This window comes from Eulemur rufifrons, chromosome 26, assembly GCF_041146395.1.
Source record: "Eulemur rufifrons isolate Redbay chromosome 26, OSU_ERuf_1, whole genome shotgun sequence".
NCBI classification, from domain to species: Eukaryota; Metazoa; Chordata; class Mammalia; order Primates; family Lemuridae; genus Eulemur; species Eulemur rufifrons.
In genome coordinates this window covers 1,267,838-1,284,571 of record NC_091008.1, presented here as the reverse complement: position 1 = coordinate 1,284,571, position 16,734 = coordinate 1,267,838, and the positions used below count along the sequence as shown (strand labels likewise).

The 16,734-nt window shown below is 43.7% G+C and overlaps 1 protein-coding gene across 1 annotated transcript in view; it reads left to right on the top strand.

Moving 5' to 3' along the window:
* The window catches only part of NDST3 (N-deacetylase and N-sulfotransferase 3), a 95,224-nt gene that overhangs the window by 11,765 nt on the left and 66,725 nt on the right, over positions 1 to 16,734 (top strand). Inside the window, exons 2-3 of the mRNA XM_069459083.1 lie at positions 12,658 to 12,745; positions 15,791 to 15,945. Coding sequence (XP_069315184.1) covers positions 12,658 to 12,745; positions 15,791 to 15,945 — 243 coding nt within the window. The remainder of the gene's footprint in view (positions 1 to 12,657; positions 12,746 to 15,790; positions 15,946 to 16,734) is intronic.

Below are 16,734 nucleotides of genomic sequence, written 5' to 3'. Positions count from 1 at the left end.
GCTCAAACAAGGTAGTAAAATCTTTTCAGAATTTGCCTTGGTTTCATTGATATGATCCAGATCCTCAGGCGTACATCTCCTTAGAAACCTTCCTTGTAATGGGTTTTTTTTTTTTTCAGTACCCCTGACATCTTAAAACTGAGTCATCCAGACACCACCCACCCGCCCTCTGACACCTGCTTCCCGATGGAAAGAGGCATTTGTGTACATGAGTCACCACCTCCTGCCGCCTTCCCGGGATTACGTAAAAGCAATCTGCCAGCCAGCTTGGCCTGAGGACAGGAAATCGCAGCTAGTGTCAGAGTGAAAGTCATTCTTGCATGTTGGAGGATCACAATGGACACTTTCGGACACGATCAATGAGGAACTAATAAACCGCTATGCTTTCACTGCTTTGGATAAGCTTCTTGGCCTAATAATTCTAAATCCATCTTAAATCCCTTTTTTTTTGGTGATAGAAAAATGAAAGACTAATTTATATGCAGGAAAGATTATACATGTATTAGAGGAGAGGATGTGGATTAAGAAACAAACATCGTATTAGCGAAACACATTATCTTTCCACGCTAATACAAAAACATTAGCGTGGAAAGCTAGTTAAAGGGCAGAGCTTATAGCAAGGAAGTGGTTTTTCATTTTACTTCCTCAAAAAAGAAAAAAAGAAGGAAAAGTGGTTTTATTTTCTAAAATAAATGAATTGAAAGACTTCTCTCTATATTATACAGAGAATATATTGGTCAAGATATTTTTAGTTTTCTTGTTTCTAGATGAGGCAGTGTAGACCATATGGAAATGTAGGTTTAAAGCCCCTCTCCTGCCTTTTATTTAGTGTGCGGGTTTAAGTAAAGTTCTTAACATGTCTGAACTGCAGTTTCCTTCAATGTAAAGTGGTAAAATAGTGCAGACCGTTTCTCTCTCGAGTTGAGGATCAAATGAAATGATATGTGAAAACTTTTTGAGGCTTATAAGCAATAATGCAAACATAAAGTGATGTTATTTTGATCTCAAAATCAGAATTGGGGCATTTCAGTATCTTCTGTCATTATTCTCTTGGTGGCACAAAATGTCATGCTCCACGGAGGTGACGTGGAGAACCCAGTCACCGTGTCTTTCTGCAAGACCCTCTCGAGCTCTGGCCTTTCCTCGGTGTGGCTGTGTCCCCCCAGGTGGCCATGGCCTTGCTAGACCTCCAGGGACACAGGGAAGGCTCAACTCTTTGTAGCTGGTACAGAGGATCAGGAAGGTGCCACGTATGTGACATTCCTTTCCTTCCCGTCAGCCCACCCACCCACACATGCACGGATTCGTGGAGCCTCAAAGAAAGTTCCGTTGTGTTTCTCCAGACACCCTGCCGTGATCTCTCTGAGTGGTAGGGTTTCCCTCAGCTGTGGGTCTTCCTAATCAGTTCCAGACTATCCTAGGAATTTGGGCGTGACACAAATGGTCACTGCCCGTTGGAATTGGAATTTTAGCTGCTGACACGGAGCTTCCCCGGTGTTCACACCTGACATGTGCGATGGCGGACGGGGGGTGACAGGGTGTGTGTCTGAAATGCACAAATCGTCCTCAGAATGACAGATTTTTAAAGCTTCCCTTCTCATTTGCATACAAGGCTTTCTCTCTCTGTGACAAAGGACAACGCTCAGAGGACAATAGAAGTAAATAAAAGTGTGCACTCAGGCCAAATACAGAATTATTGCACTTCTCCCCGGGAGAGACGGTTCCAAGCCCAGAAGCCTAGATTTTAATGCACACAAGGTTGACCCTACCAGTTCTCAGCTGGGATAGGTTTCCCCAAGTAGATAGAACCTGTGGATGTTGTCAGACTCCATTGGAAACCCTCTCTCGTAACAAGGAAACTCAACAGATGAGATATGTTAGAGGAGAGTTATAATGTTACATCATTTTTTTTCTTTGATCGGTTTCAGTTCTCATCTTTGTTCAGAGTGAAGTTGAAAATAAATGGAACAGTTGGCAATACCTTGGTGACCAACTTGAGTTTTCTGTGAAAGTGTTAATACCAGTCAGGTAACAGGACAGACAGACATCTAGGCAAATTTAACTCCTATTTGGAATTTGTGATACTGGAAACATTTGTGGAAAAGGAACATGTTTAAAGTCTTTTGAAAGTTTCTTAATCAGTCTTGACTTCCTCTAAATCATTGCTCTATACTTAATATAGAAATGAACAAAATGAACTCCTAAAGATACATGATTTTGGAAATAAATTAAAGATTTATAAATTCTCTCTTCCTTAGTTATGGGTCATATGTTATGTTCTTCACGGGTATGCAGACAGGAATATAGAACTTATGGAACCTAGACAATTTGTATCATTGACGACATTTTAATTGTAGTCTTTTTTTTTTTTTTTTGGAAGTTATCTTTGTAAAGAAAAAATAATTTTCTCATTAGGGAATAAGCATTATCCTAAAGTCCCTCTGGAGTAGCTAAGAGGTCATTGATTTACATCTGAACTGGGTCACGAGAGCAAATGACTCTTTGGTGGCCTAATAGAATAGAATAATGACATCTTTCCCAGTTTTGGAGTCACCTTACCAATTAAAACTCAAAATTTAAATCAAGCATATGACTTTTTTTACTTAAAAAATTTTACAGGGGTACAAATGTTTAGGTTACATAGATGGCATTTGTGCTGCCTGAGTTGGAGCGACAAGCATACCCATCCCGGACAGTGCACACCACACCGGTTAGGTGTGAATACACCCATCCTCTCCTCCCCCTCCCACCTACCCGATCCCCGATGAACGTTACTTTCAAATGTGCACATCAGTGTTGATCAATGACTACCAAGTAGATGATGAGTACATGTGGTGCTTGTTTTTCCATTCTTGGGATACTTCACTTAGAATGGGCTCCAGCTCCATCCAGGTTAATACAAGAGGTGCTAGATCACCATTGTTTTTTGTTTCTGAGTAGTAATCCATGGTATACACACACCACATTTTATTAATCCACTCATGTATTGATGGGCGCTTGAGTTGTTTCCACATCTTTGCAGTTGTGAATTGTGCTGCTATAAACATTTGAGTGCAGATATCTTTATCATAGAATGTCTTTTTTTCTTTTGGGTAGATGCCCACTAGTGGGATTTGTGGATCAAATGGTCGTTCTATTTTTAGTTCTTTGAGGTATCTCCATATTACTTTCCACAGAGGTTGTACTAGTTTGCAGTCCCACCAGAAGTGCATGAGTGTTTGTATCTCTATGCATCCATGCCAACATTTGTTGTTTTGAGATTTTTGATAAAAGCCATTCTCGCTGGAGTTGAGTGATATCGCATTGTGGTTTTGATTTGCATTTCCCTGATGATTAGAGATGTTGAACATTTTTTCATATGTTTCTCAGCCATTGGCCTATTTTCTTTTGAAGAGTTTCTGTTCATGACCTTTGCCCACTTTTTAGGGGGTTATTGGATTTTTTTCTTACTGATTGTCCTGAGTTCTATATAGATTCTAGTTATTAGTCCTCTGTCGAATGTATAGCATGCAAATATTTTCTCCCATTCTGTAGGTTGTCTGTAAGCTCTAATGGTAGTTTATTTGGTTGTGCAGAAGCTTTTTAATTTGATCAGGTCCCATTTATTTATTTTTGTTGGTGGTGTGATTGCTTTTGGGGTATTCTTCATAAATTCTTTGCCTCAATCATTCATCACATAACTTATTATTTCATGTTTTTTTCCTGTCTATAAGAGTTTTTCCAACATTCTCTTCTAATGGTTTCCTGCCGTAGGTTTAAGTCTGTTATTCATCATGAGTTGATTTTTGTGAGAGGTGAGAGGTGTGGATCCTGTTTTCAGTCTTCTACATGTGGCTTTCCAATTTTCCCAGCACCATTTATTAAATAGGAATTCTTTTCCCCAGTGTACATTCTTGTCTGCTTTGTCAAAAATCAGATGGCTAAATGAGGATGGTTTTATGTCTGGGTTCTCAGTCTTCATCCATTGGTCTATGCTTCTGTTCTTGTGCCAGTACCATGCTGTTTTGGTTACTATAGCCTTGTAGTATAGCTTGAAGTCTGGTAAATTGTTGCCGCCCAGTCTGTTCTTTTTGCTTAAGGTTACTTTGGCTATATGGGGTCTTTTCTGGTTCCATACAAAGTGTAGAATTATTTTTTCTAGATCCGTGAAAAATGATGTTGATATTTTAATGGGGATTGCATTGAATCTCTAGATCACTTTGGGTAGTATAGACATTTTAACAATGTTGATTCTGCCGATCCCTGAGCATTGTTTTCCATCTGTTTGCATCCTCTGTTATTTCCTTCGTCAGTATTTTATAATTCAACCTGTAGAGGTTCTTCACCTCCTTAGTTAAATATATTGCTAGGCATTTTATTTTCTTTGTTGCTATTGTGAAAGGTATTGAATCTTTGATTTGGTTCTCAGTTTGACTGTTGTTGGTGTATATGGATGCTACTGATTTGTGTACATTGATTTTGTAACCTGATACTTTGCTGAACTTATTTACCAATTCCAGTAGTTTCTTGGCAGAATCTTTGGGGTTTTCTAGATACAAGATTATATCATCTGCAAAGAGTGATAGTTTGATCTCTTCTGCCCCTATTTGGATACCGTTGATTTCTTTCTCTTATCTGATTGCTCTGGCTAGGACTTCCAGCACTATATTGGATAGAAGTGGTGATAGAGGGCAACCTTGTCTGGGACCAGTTCTAAGCAAGAATATTTTCAATTTTTCCCCATTCAGTATGATGTGGGCTGTGGGTTTGTCATATATGGATCTTATAATATTGAGGTAAGCACCATCTATAATTATTTTGTTAAGCATTCTTATTATAAAAGGGTGTTGAATTTTGTCAAATGCTTTTTTTGCATCTATTGAGAGGACCATGTGGTCTTTGTTTTTACTTCTATTTATGTGATGAATTACATTTATGGATTTGCATATGTTGAACCATCCCTGTATCTCTGGGATGAAGCCCACTTGATCGTGATGGATTATTTTTTTGATGAGCAGCTGAATTCCATTTGCTAGGATTTTATTGAGAATTTTTGCATCTATATTCATGAGGAATATTGGTCTGTGGTTTTCTTTTTCTGTGTGTCCTTTCCTGGCTTTGGAATCAGGGTGATGTTGGCTTCATAAAATGTGTTGGGGAGGATTCCTTCCTTCTCAATGTTGTGGAATAATTTCAGCAGGATAGGCACTAGTTCTTCTTTATAGGTCTGGTAGAATTTGGGTGTGAAACCATCTGGTCCGGGAATTTTTTTTAAGGAAGATTTCTTATTACTACTTCAATTTCAGTACTTCACAGTGGTCTGTTCAGGAATTCTGTGTCTTCCTGATTGAGCCTAGGGAGGCTGTGTGTTTCTAAGAATTTGTCTATTTCCTCCTCTTTTTCAAATTTATGTGCATAAAGATTTTTATAGTATACAGAGATGATATTTTGTATTTCTGTGGTATCCATTGTAATCTCTCCATTTTCATTCCTAATTGAGCTTATTTGAGTCCTTTCTTTTCTGCTTCTGGTTAATCTAGTGAGAGGTGTGTCAATGTTTACCTTTTCAAAGAACCAACTTTTTGTTTTAGTGATCTTCCGTATAGTTCTTTTATTGTCAATTTCATTTAGTTCTGCCCTGATCTTCATTATTTTTTTCTTCTGCTAAGTTTGAGATTGGTTTTCTCATCTTTTTCCAGATCTTTGAGACGATTCATTAGATTGTTGATTTGTGATCTTTCTGTCTTTTGGATATAGGCATTTTATGGCTATGAATTTTCTTCCCAGGACTGCTTTAGCTATATGCCACAGATTTTGATAACCTATGCCCCCATTATCATTTAGTTCAAAAAATCTTTTGGTTTCCATCTTAATTTCCTCCTTGATTTGCCAGTCATTCAGCAGTAGGTTATTTAGTTCACATGACTTTGTGTAGAGATGAGTGTTTCTGTTGGAGTTGATTTCTACTTTTATGCCACTGTGGTCTGAAAAGATGCATGGTATAATTTCTATTTTTTTTTTAATTTGTTGAGGCATGATTTGTGGCCTAGCACGTGATCAATCTTGGAGAATGTCACATGAGCTGAAGAGAAGAATGTATACTTGGTCGTTTTGGGGTAGAATGTTCTGAAAATGTCTGTTTGGTCCGTAGGTTCTAGGGTTCTATTTAAGTCCTTTGTTTCCTTGTTTATTTTCTGTTTGGAGGATCTGTCCAATCCTGTCAGCTTGGTGTTGAAGTCCTCCACTATTATGGTGCTACTGTCTTTCGTTTTGTTTAGATCAAGTAGGATTTGCTTTATGAATCTGGACGCTTCTATGTTAGGTGTGTGGATATTTAAGACTGTTATGTCTTCTTGTTGAATTGTTCCCTTTACCATTATATAATGACTGTCTTTGTCTTTCATTACTTTTGTGGATTTGACAACTAAGTTATCTGATATGAGCATTGCTAACACCAGCTTTCTTTTGGTTTCCATTAGCATGGAATATTGTTTTCCATACCTTCACCTTGAGTCTGGATGTGTCCTTCTGTGTTAGATGTGTTTTCTAGAGACAGCACATACTTGGCTTGTGTATATTTATCCACTTGGCCAACCATGTCTCTTCAGTGGGCAGTTCAAGCCATTCACATTTATTGTTAAAGAATTGATAAGTGGGGTGGATTTCTGATCATCCTGTTAGGTTGAACTTTGTTGCTTTGTTTTATCTCTTGAGCCACTGGGGTATCTGGCCTTTGATCTTTAGCTTTTGGGTGATTTTACATTGGTAAGTGTTTACTGTGCTGATCTGTGAATAATGCATTTTTGAGTAGTTCCTGGAGGGCAGGTCTTGTCTTGGTGCATTCCCTCAGTGTTTGCTTGTCCGAGAAATACTCTATTTCCCCTTCATATATGAAATTCAGTTTTGTAGGATACAAAATTCTAGGCTGGGCATTATTCTGTTTGAGAAGACTGAGAATGAGGCCCCAATCCCTTCTGGCTTATAGGGTCTCAGTTGAAAAGTTGGCAGTTAGTCTAATGGGTTTTCCTTTGTAAGTTACCTGCTGCTCATAGGAGTGTCTCTGTCATGTTTATTTTGGCCATTCTGATGACTATGTGTCGTAGTGTATTTGTCTTTGCAATGAATCTCCTGAGAGTCCTATGAGCTTCTTATGCCTGGATGTCTAAATTTCTAGCAAGGCCAGGGAAATTTTCCTCAATTATTCACTCAAATATATTATTCAACCCTTGTGTATTTTCTTCTTCGCCCTCAGGGATGCCTATGATTCTTATGCTAGGCCTCTTTACGTAATCCAATATTTCTTGTAAGCCTTGGTTATTCCTCATATATTTCTGCTCTGTCTCTGTGACCTATTTGTTTAATCAGAAGTTGTTCTCTTCAAGCTCTGAGATTCTTTCTTCTGCCTGATCTAACCTGTTCTTAAGGCTTTCCACTGTTTTGTAATTCCTTGAATGAATCTTTCATTTCCAGAAGTTCTGTTTGATTTTTCTTTAATAGCTCAATTTCGTTAGTGAATTTTTCATTGATTTGCTGCATTGTTTTAATGGTTTCTTTGTGTTGGGTTTCTATTTTATCTTGTATTTCATTAAGCTTTCTCACAATCCACGTTCAAAATTCTTCCTCTGTCATTTCAACATTCCGCTTTTGGTTGGTATCCATGGCTGGGGAGCTGGTGTTCCCTTTTGGCGATGACCTTTCTCTCTGATTCTTCATAATTCCAGAGCTCTTTCACTCGTTCCTTCTCATCTGGAGCAGATATTGCTTCTGACTCGTGGATTTACTTTTGTTTAAATAATGGCACACCCAGATTAATTTCTAAGCCAGTAGGAGGTGCTTGTGGGTGAGAATCAACCACACCCTCTATGATTGAGTCAGTAAATGCTGTAACGGGTGTGCAAATTGACCTCCTTGTCAGTATATGCTGTTTGCTGGAGGGAACAAGCTGCACTGTTTTTCGCTCCTGTGACCAGCTCTAGTTCTGCTGGAGAAGCCCTCTCCTGCCCTTGGTGGTAGGTGCGGCCCTGGTACTTCCAGGTGAGTCTTTTACTCACCACCACAGCAGAGGCAGGTGAGGGAATGAGGGTGGGCGGCATTAGGTTGGGTGAACCTGTCCTTCCAGCCCCACAAGTGCTGGAAGGGGTATGCAGAGGTTAAAAGGACCGTTCCCCACCTCAGGGCTAAGCCGGACAGGAGTGGCCCAAGTGGCCCCAGGTAGCCAGAGGATCTGCGTGTGGAGGTGGGACTATCTGAGACCCGCAGTCTGGTGGTCTGGAGCAGGTCTCACTCCTTTCAACCCTCCCCTATTTCTCAGTTTCTCCCCGCCCTCTGCCTGCAGGCAAGACCTCAAGTCAGCCAAGCTGTTCAATGACTGTGATGCAGGCAGGGAGGTTCCCTGGTCAGTGTCCCGGCCTGAGCTGGGAGCGCAGCCCTCCCGTGGGAGGACGGGTGCCCCCCTAGCTCACCATAGCTAGGACCCACACTGCTCTCTCCCCCTTGTTCTGCCCCCACAGGCACCCGCACCTTGCCAGACTAAGTCACAGATATCCCCTCTGTGGCCCTGGGCGACGTGGCCGAGACTCGGATGTAGGGGATCGAGCCCACCCCCAGGACCCCGGGGACCCATCCCTGACCAAGCCAGGGAGAAGAACGCTGGTCCCGTGACCCCCATGGGGTGCCCGGATGGTTCCATGTCCCTCTGCCTCCGGGCCTGTCTTGTTCTAATGGGGCTGCCAGCTAAGCGGCAGCAGGGAGGGGCTGGCGAGCAGGGGGCGTGCGGTGCAATCACCCCTCAGTCCACTGCAGGACCCCAAAAGGGAAGTTCTGAGCTCCGCTCCCTGTGGGAGCCTCTGTATGGCTGCTCAGTAATCTCTCTGTAGCCATGGGAGGCGGGGGAGGGGAGGAAAAGAGTCTGGGTAGAACAAAGTCCACCCTCTGGTTGTCTCCAAGCCTCTCTGTGGGATGCAGTCCACCCGGAATGACCAGGCTCTGAAGTCACGCGGAACACCCCGGACCCACCGCACGCCTGTGGCTCCTGCAGTCCGGGTTGGAGCTGAGACGTGTCTGGGTGGGGCCGCACAGGCCGAAGCCCCCAGGACAGGACTGGGGTGCGCTGTCATTGCAGAAGCAGCAGGGTGCTGAGGTCTGACTCGGTCAGTGGGATGGGGGGGTGCCCTCGGGGGGACAGGGAGCCTGGTGTCCTCGCTGGCGGCAGCAGGCTCTGGCCTCGCGTGCGTGGCAGACTGTCCGGTTGCGCAGGAGCACGCAGATGTCAGGCCGACCTGACCCGAAGGACAAATTCAGGGTTCAGGAGGGAGGAGACTGCTGGGATCTCGATGGGGGCTCTGGTGGGTGACCTGGTACCTGCCTGGTGAGTCCCAGGGCCCCACAGTTGCGGGTCAGCCGGGCAGAGAACGTGGCTCCCTTTCCCCTCTCCGCCTCCAAGGGTGGGCACGAGAGCCCTGGGCCGGGGGCGGTGCAGTCGGAAACCTGGTCCACCGAGCAGGACCTCCGACCTGGGGGCCCTACGGCTGGCGGAGACCGGCCCTGGAGCGCGGGAACTGGGGCCAGCCAGGCGGGCGACGGACAGGCCACAGACTGTTTCCTCGGCACCGGGTCCCGCGGGTTCACATCCGCAGGGCAGAGGTCGGGCTGTCTCGGTCCCGCCCCCAGTGGGCGGTCCCGTGGGCAGAGCCACGCCCACATCCCCTCCCCTGCGCCGCGCCCGCCGACCGCCAGGGGGCGCCGTCCCCCGGCTCCTGCGCCGCAGGAAGTGGCTGCTCAGCCCCCTCTGTCCGCCGGAAGTCGCTGCTCAGCCCCGGCCCTCCCAGCCCGGTGGGTCTCGGCACGGCGCACCCGAGAGGCCAGTGTGGCTCCGCCGCGTCCTCCCCACGGAGCTGCGTCCCGGCGGCCTCGCACGGGCCTCAGGTGGGTCCCTGTGGGGGCGGGTCCCCCTCCGGGTCCTGTTGTCGCGCGCCGTGGCCCTCCCTGCTCTGTTCTCGGTGGCCTTTCTCCCACTTCCGGTTTTTGTGACTGTATCGCTCCGTCGTCACCTTCTTTCCTGCGCTGCGTGTCCCACGTGTCCCACGACGCCCTGGCATGTCGTCGTCCGCGCTCGTGACCTCCTTCCCGGGGAGCGGCGAGCTGGAGGCGCCGCTTGTCCGCCCTTTTCTCCTGCAAACGTGTAATTTATTATCAGAAATAATACTGGGAATGCTCTGAGGTCACCAAGAAAACAAATGTGATCTTAGATACGCAGTTTAATTATTTCAAAGACTACAACTTTGAAATTTATGTTTCACCTGTGTATATACGAGCCCCTCGCATCAATTTCACATAACGTCTGGTGTCCGTTCCCAACTTGTTCCCAAATGAAAGGTCTGCGACCAGGTATTTTATAACAGGTGATAAATTTAGAACGGGGAGGGCTTCGTGAAACCAGGAGCGCATTATTGATCTTGAGTAGATTGAAAAGTAGGACATAAACTTTGAGAACAAGGTGAAAGCCGAGGTGATGACTATGAAAGAAAGTCTAGTAAAAGAAGAATAGTCTGGAAAACGTACTCCATCCTGGGGGTCAGTGTCACCCCTGTCGTGACTCAAAGAGCACACGTGATAGGAAAAGGCACAAAGGGTTGGAGGACCAGCAGGAAAAGACCACCTGCCACCCGCCACGAGTGATTAAAGCTCCTCGCCCACCCGGCAACCATGGCAAGGGACGAGCTGATCCTCATGATGTTGTCTTACGATGCCCCTTAATTCCCGATTAGGATTAGGCAGCGGTTTAAACACCTGCACCTGTACCTACACCTACCTAATGTGCACAGCCCTGCCGACCGGGCTGGGAGGGCCTTGAGCAAGTCTGCATATGATCCTACTTTGTTCACAAAAGGGTGAATGTCACATATTTTAAACAGCACGTTAAGGTTCGAGAGCAACTAAAATTTAACGTTTGGTTCTGCTTTGGGAAATCTGTTTTTGAGGCATGTATGAACAGTTGAGAGGCTCATTCCAACATGGAATGGACGGCCCAGGCACGGTCCAGTCCAGGGCGGGACTTTGACGTGTTGTCCCCTGTCCTGGGCTCCTGGCTTGGAGGAATCGCAAGCCTTGGCCCACGGCTTGGCGAGATGACAGACACTCAGCAAGTCTGCGTGAAGAATTCATTGCGATGAAGTTTAAGGGTGCAAAGCAAAAGTACATTTCCTAAGCGGAAATGGGTCCATCTCCGTGAGTGGAGAAGACCTTAATTCTTTTCTTAACGTGTCTGTCTCTTTAGTAAATTTTTCATTCATTTCCTGCATTGTTTTACTGGTTTCTCTGAGTTGGTTTTCCATTTTCTTTTGGATTTCATTGAGCTTCCTTACAATCCGTATTTGGAATTCTTTGTCTGTCATTTGAATGTTTTCATTTTGTTTGATATTCATTGCTAGAGAGTTGGTGTTCCCTTTTGGGGGGAGTCCTTTCACTCTGATTTTTCCTACTTCTGGAGTTCCTTCTCATCTGGAGCAGCGGTTGCTTCTTGGTTTTGGATTTTCTGTTTTCATGGGGCCTTTTCCCCCCCCCCCTCACTCATAAGGGTGGGTCTGTAGCATATGTTGGGTAAGACCCTTTGGCTTTACTTGTGGGTGCTTTGATGGTGGTCTAGATTCTGCATGGATGCCTTGTTATAGATACCCTTAGTGCGGTGGTTTTCTCAGATGCTAGTTGTTTGTAGGCTGTAGCAGTGGCGAGCTGTGTGTGTGGGCAGATTCCCTGCCTTTCTTTGATGAGGGAGGATGGAGGTCTTTGGAATCCTTTCTCTTTCCCGGGCCCTGTGGTCGTCTTCTTTTTTTTGAGACAGAGTCTTGCTCTATTGCCCAGGCTAGAGTGCCGTGGCATCAGCCTAGCTCACAGCAGCCTCACACTCCTGGGTTCAAGTGATCCTCCTGCCTCAGCCTCCCGAGTAGCTGGGACTACAGGCATGTGCCACCATGCCCGGCTAATTTTTTTCTATATATATTTTTAGCCGTCCAGATCATTTCTTTCTTTTTTCAGTAGAGACGGGATCTCGCTCTTGCTCAGGCTGGTCTCGAACTCCTGACCTCGAGCGATCCTCCCGCCTCGGCCTCCCAGAGTGCTAGGATGACAGGCGTCAGCCACCGCACCCGGCCCCTGTTTTTTTAATGAAAGGGAAAATGAGAGATCTACTTTACCAGGGTACCCGCTTTTGAATAACAATCACTGTCATCTGGGAATCTCAGATTTGTATTTTGAAGACCGAAGACCTATCTGAGAAATAACAATGTGTCTTTCAAAGTATGATCTTGCATAGCTTCGCTTTGAATGAGGGTCCTTTTGACCCTTGGTGATCTGTGTCCCTGACAGGTAAAAAGGGATGTCCTTTATGTACTAGACACTGGCTCCTTTGACACATGCAAAATAAACTCTTTTAACTTCCTTTTTCTAGATGACACTTTGTGCTGATTTATTGCAAGCCAAAGGATAAATATATGTTTGTATTTTATGTAATCTTGAAAGTCTCCCTCTAGTTTTAAAGTGACAAAGAAACTACTTTGCATCATTTAATTTTCTCACTTATAAAGGAGTGATTTTATCCTCTGAACACAAGAGAAAAGTATCTTTTTAAAACTGTTCAATGTCATTCTTTACCTCATATATTTTTTACATTCTATGTTTCAGGCCCTGCTTGATACTCAGAATCTTTTGCGCGCACAAATCACAAATTTTACCTTCAACCTGGGATTTTCAGGGAAATTTTACCACACAGGTAAGAAAAGGGGATTAACGGTTTTTATAAGGCCTTTCTGACCACTCTATATACAATTACACACCCCTCCCACCTTCCTGCATTCCCTATGTCCCTCCCCTACTTTTTCTTCATATCATTCAACTCCATTTATTGCATGCTGTTTTTTAAAATTTGGAAAGTGTTGATGGTTTGAAAGTTTATGGAATTATCTAATGGACTTACATTTTTATTGAACTGTAATTTACATATCTAAAAGTGCATAAATATTAATGGTAAGTGTGATGTGCAGTGAGTTTTCACAAAGTTTACAGAGCTGTGTAACCTACAGGCAGATCAAGAAAGAGGCCAGGTGCAGAGGCTCATGCCTGTAATCTCAGCACTTTGAGAGGCCAAGGAGGGAGGATCACTTGAGGCCAGGAGTTCGAGACCAGCCTGGGCAACATAGCAAGACTCTGCGCAAAAGAATTTTTAAAAAAAGAAAGAACGAGTGTCCTACCAGATCCCCCCTCCTTGGGCCCCTCACAGTCACTGGCTTCCTTCAGAGAAAACCATGTCCTGGCTTCTAATCTCATGACTCAGTTTTGCCTGGCTTTGAGATGTCTGTAAAAGAGCTCGCACGATATGGACTCATCCGTTTCCAGCTTGTTTGGTTCAACATTATTTTGATTTCATAGATATTACTGTTATAGGTTGTAGTTCTTTCATTTTTATTGCTGTATACTATTCCACTGTTTGACCATACAAAATTTCTTTATCCGTTCCATTCTACTGAGGTGGTTGAGTTGTTTCCAGTCTTTGGCTTATTTTGCGTAGTTCTAAACTTTATAGTTTTTAGACTTATTCCATATGATTTATTTTTATTTATTTATTTATTTTTTCTTCAAAATATTACAGGGGTACTAATGTTTTTGGTCACATGTGTTGATTTCGTTATGCTTGAGTCGAGGTTATAAGCATGCCCATCACCCAGACAGTGTTCATTGTACCGTTAGGTAGGTTTTCACCCACCCCCTCTCCCCACTCCCTCTGCTTAATTTCCTCTGAGTTTTACTTCCCGTAGGATTTTTTTGTGTGCAGTAGTAAATGGTGTCTTTTTTTTTTTTTTCATTTTCTATTCCTTTGTTGATGACATATAAAAATAAAATTGATTTTGTGTATTGATCTTATATCCAGCAACTTTATTACAGTCAGTTGTTAATTCTATAGTTTAAATCGTTTGGATTCTCTCCCAGTACAATCATATAATTTTGAATAGTGGCAATTTTATTTCTTCCTTTCCAAGCCTTATAAATTTTGTTTCCTTTTTTTTGCTGATTGCACTGGCTCAGATCTCCGGGACAGTATTAAATAAAGGCAGTTCTGGTGTCATTCCTGTCTTGCTCCTGACCCCAGGGGGAAATCTTTCAGTAGATTTGTTCCTGTTCTCAAGGGGAATTTTGTCAATAGACTATTTTGTAGCTACTCTTCCTTAGCTTAAGGAAGCTCCTTTCTATTCCTAGATTACTAAGTTTTATCATGAGTCAGTGTTGAAGGCACTCTGTTGTTATTTATCTGCTGTCTCTCTTCCGTCGCTAAAATGAGCACTTCACGAGGATTTTACTGCCGCAACATCAGCAACTAGAACAATGTCTGCTTAAAAGTGAATTAATGAACAAATGATTTAGTGAAAATAAAACCATCTTTATTTTAACTGTCAGTATTTACATGGAACAAGGTCAGAGAATAGGCCGGGCACAGTGGCTCACGCCTGTCATCCCAGCACTCTGGGAGGCCGAGGTGGGAGGATGGCTCGAGGTCAGGAGTTCGAGACCAGCCTGAGCAAGAGTGAGACCCTGTCTCTACTAAAAATAGAAAGAAATTAACTGGCCAACTAAAAATATATATAGAAAAAATTAGCTGGGCATGGTGGCACATGCCTGTAGTCCCAGCTACTCAGGAGGCTGAGGCAGGAGGGTCACTTGAGCCCAGGAGTTTGAGGTTGCTGTGAGCGAGGCTGACACCACGGCACTCTAGCCCGGGTAACAGAGCGAGACTCTGTCTCAAAAAAAAAAAAAGGTCAGAGAATAAAATTTGACCGTGTTGTGTTGTGAAAAGAAATCACTGTAAATATTGAGAATAATTAAAAAGTTTCTTTCCCAAAAATAATTAACATGATCTAATATATTTTGACTTGCCTGAGGATAACTGAACACAGTTTCATCAATTTCATGATGGAATGAATCAGTTGCATTTTTAGAAGTTTTTTAAAAAAAAAAAAAAAATTACATATAATGGTATATCCATATAATGGAATACTCTGCCATCATTAAAAAGACAGAAGCAATTTTGAATGTTACTGATAAGGAACGAACTCTTGAGAAATACTTGAAAAATCAAGGTACAGTACAGTGATTAGAACATGCTACCATTTCTACAAAAATAAAGGAGGGGTGAAATCTACACAACTCTGGATATAGTAGTCTTCTTAACTTATTTTATAGCTTAGAAAACTGAGTTATAGAGTATTTAAGTAATTTGCCACCGTCACATGGCTTGTAATACAGATTGGATAGCTCTGAAAGGATTCCTGAGAGTGAGACCCACCCCGCCTGGCTGTTTGTGGAGCCTTAATTCTGTTTCTGGCCAGTGATGCCGAGCTGTCTCTCCGCGTCGTTGTGCATTTCCACGCGACACAGTCTCAGCATGCACGGCACAGCCCAGTAGACAGGGACTTTGGTGTGACCATTAACTAAAGGGGACTAAGGCAACTGAGGCAGCTTAAAGCAGTTCAAACCGGTCTTAAGAGTTACAACGTCTGGGCAAAAGGAGCTACTTACAAACACCCTGTGTGCTTTGTGTCGCCGTCAGCGTTTTTGTTTTGATCTGTAGCTTCAAATTCAGAAGAAACCTGCACAAGTTCTGTTCACTGTTAAAAGTCAGGGCTGGGGAACTTGGACCCTCCCCTCGTACGTGTGTAAGACGGTACGAATGATGCCTTCTGAACACGTGTGTCAGAGCAGACAGATAGGTAACGGACAGATGAGTGCAACAGGAACTAACTGAACGATCTTTCCCCCCCTACAGGAACTGCAGAGGAAGATGAAGGGGACGACTGTCTCTTGGGGTCCGTGGAGGAGTTCTGGTGGTTTCCACACATGTGGAGCCACATGCAGCCCCACCTCTTCCACAACGAGTCGTCTCTGGTGGAGCAGATGATTCTCAACAAGAAATTCGCCTTAGTAAGTAACTCACGAGTGTCTACCGATTAGGAAAATGACAAGGTTTTTATATGAAAAAGCTCTTTGAGGCTTTGGGCAGCTTTTCTACATGATCACTAAGAAGATCTTGGTGTCGCAGCCTTTCAGGGTGTGGCTCTTGAGTTTGTGTGGGGTGCTTGTCACCACACTTAATGCTTTGAGGGACTTGACAAGCTATGGATTCGGTATGCTATTAGGGTCGGAGCGCCTAATTCATGGCTCCTGGCTGGGAGAGCTTCCTGCTACACTGGGAGGCAGAACTAAGCACCTTAAGAAATTCTCCAGCAAAATGAAATATTCTGAGACCTAGCGCCAAACCATGTGAACACAAAACCCACAGTTCAAAGAAGTGGCTGTCATTGGGAATGGCCAGGGACGTGTTCTCACGGAAGTGGGATTTTAACTTCCATCTCCTCCTCAAAATGAACAGCCTGCTGCAAGCACACCTTTGCCAGGCACTGGTATTTTGTTACGAAAGCAAGGATGGTGCTCCTCCGTGTCAGTATTGTGAAGATGGTTTGATAGTGTTTACCAACTTCTATGAGATGGAGACTTATCTTTTTCCCAAAAAATATAAACAGGAATAGTAAACAGCATATGAAACCGGGTAAACACTGCCACAATTTGTAATGAAGAGTTCTAAAAGTCCTACGCAGTGCAGCAGACGTTAATTCTGTCATCTTCAGAAGTCTAAGACTGCTGATATTATCAGTGTTAATCAGCAAGAGATGATGGGGGGGGTTACTTTGTAGTTTCTTTCCAATCTGTGGA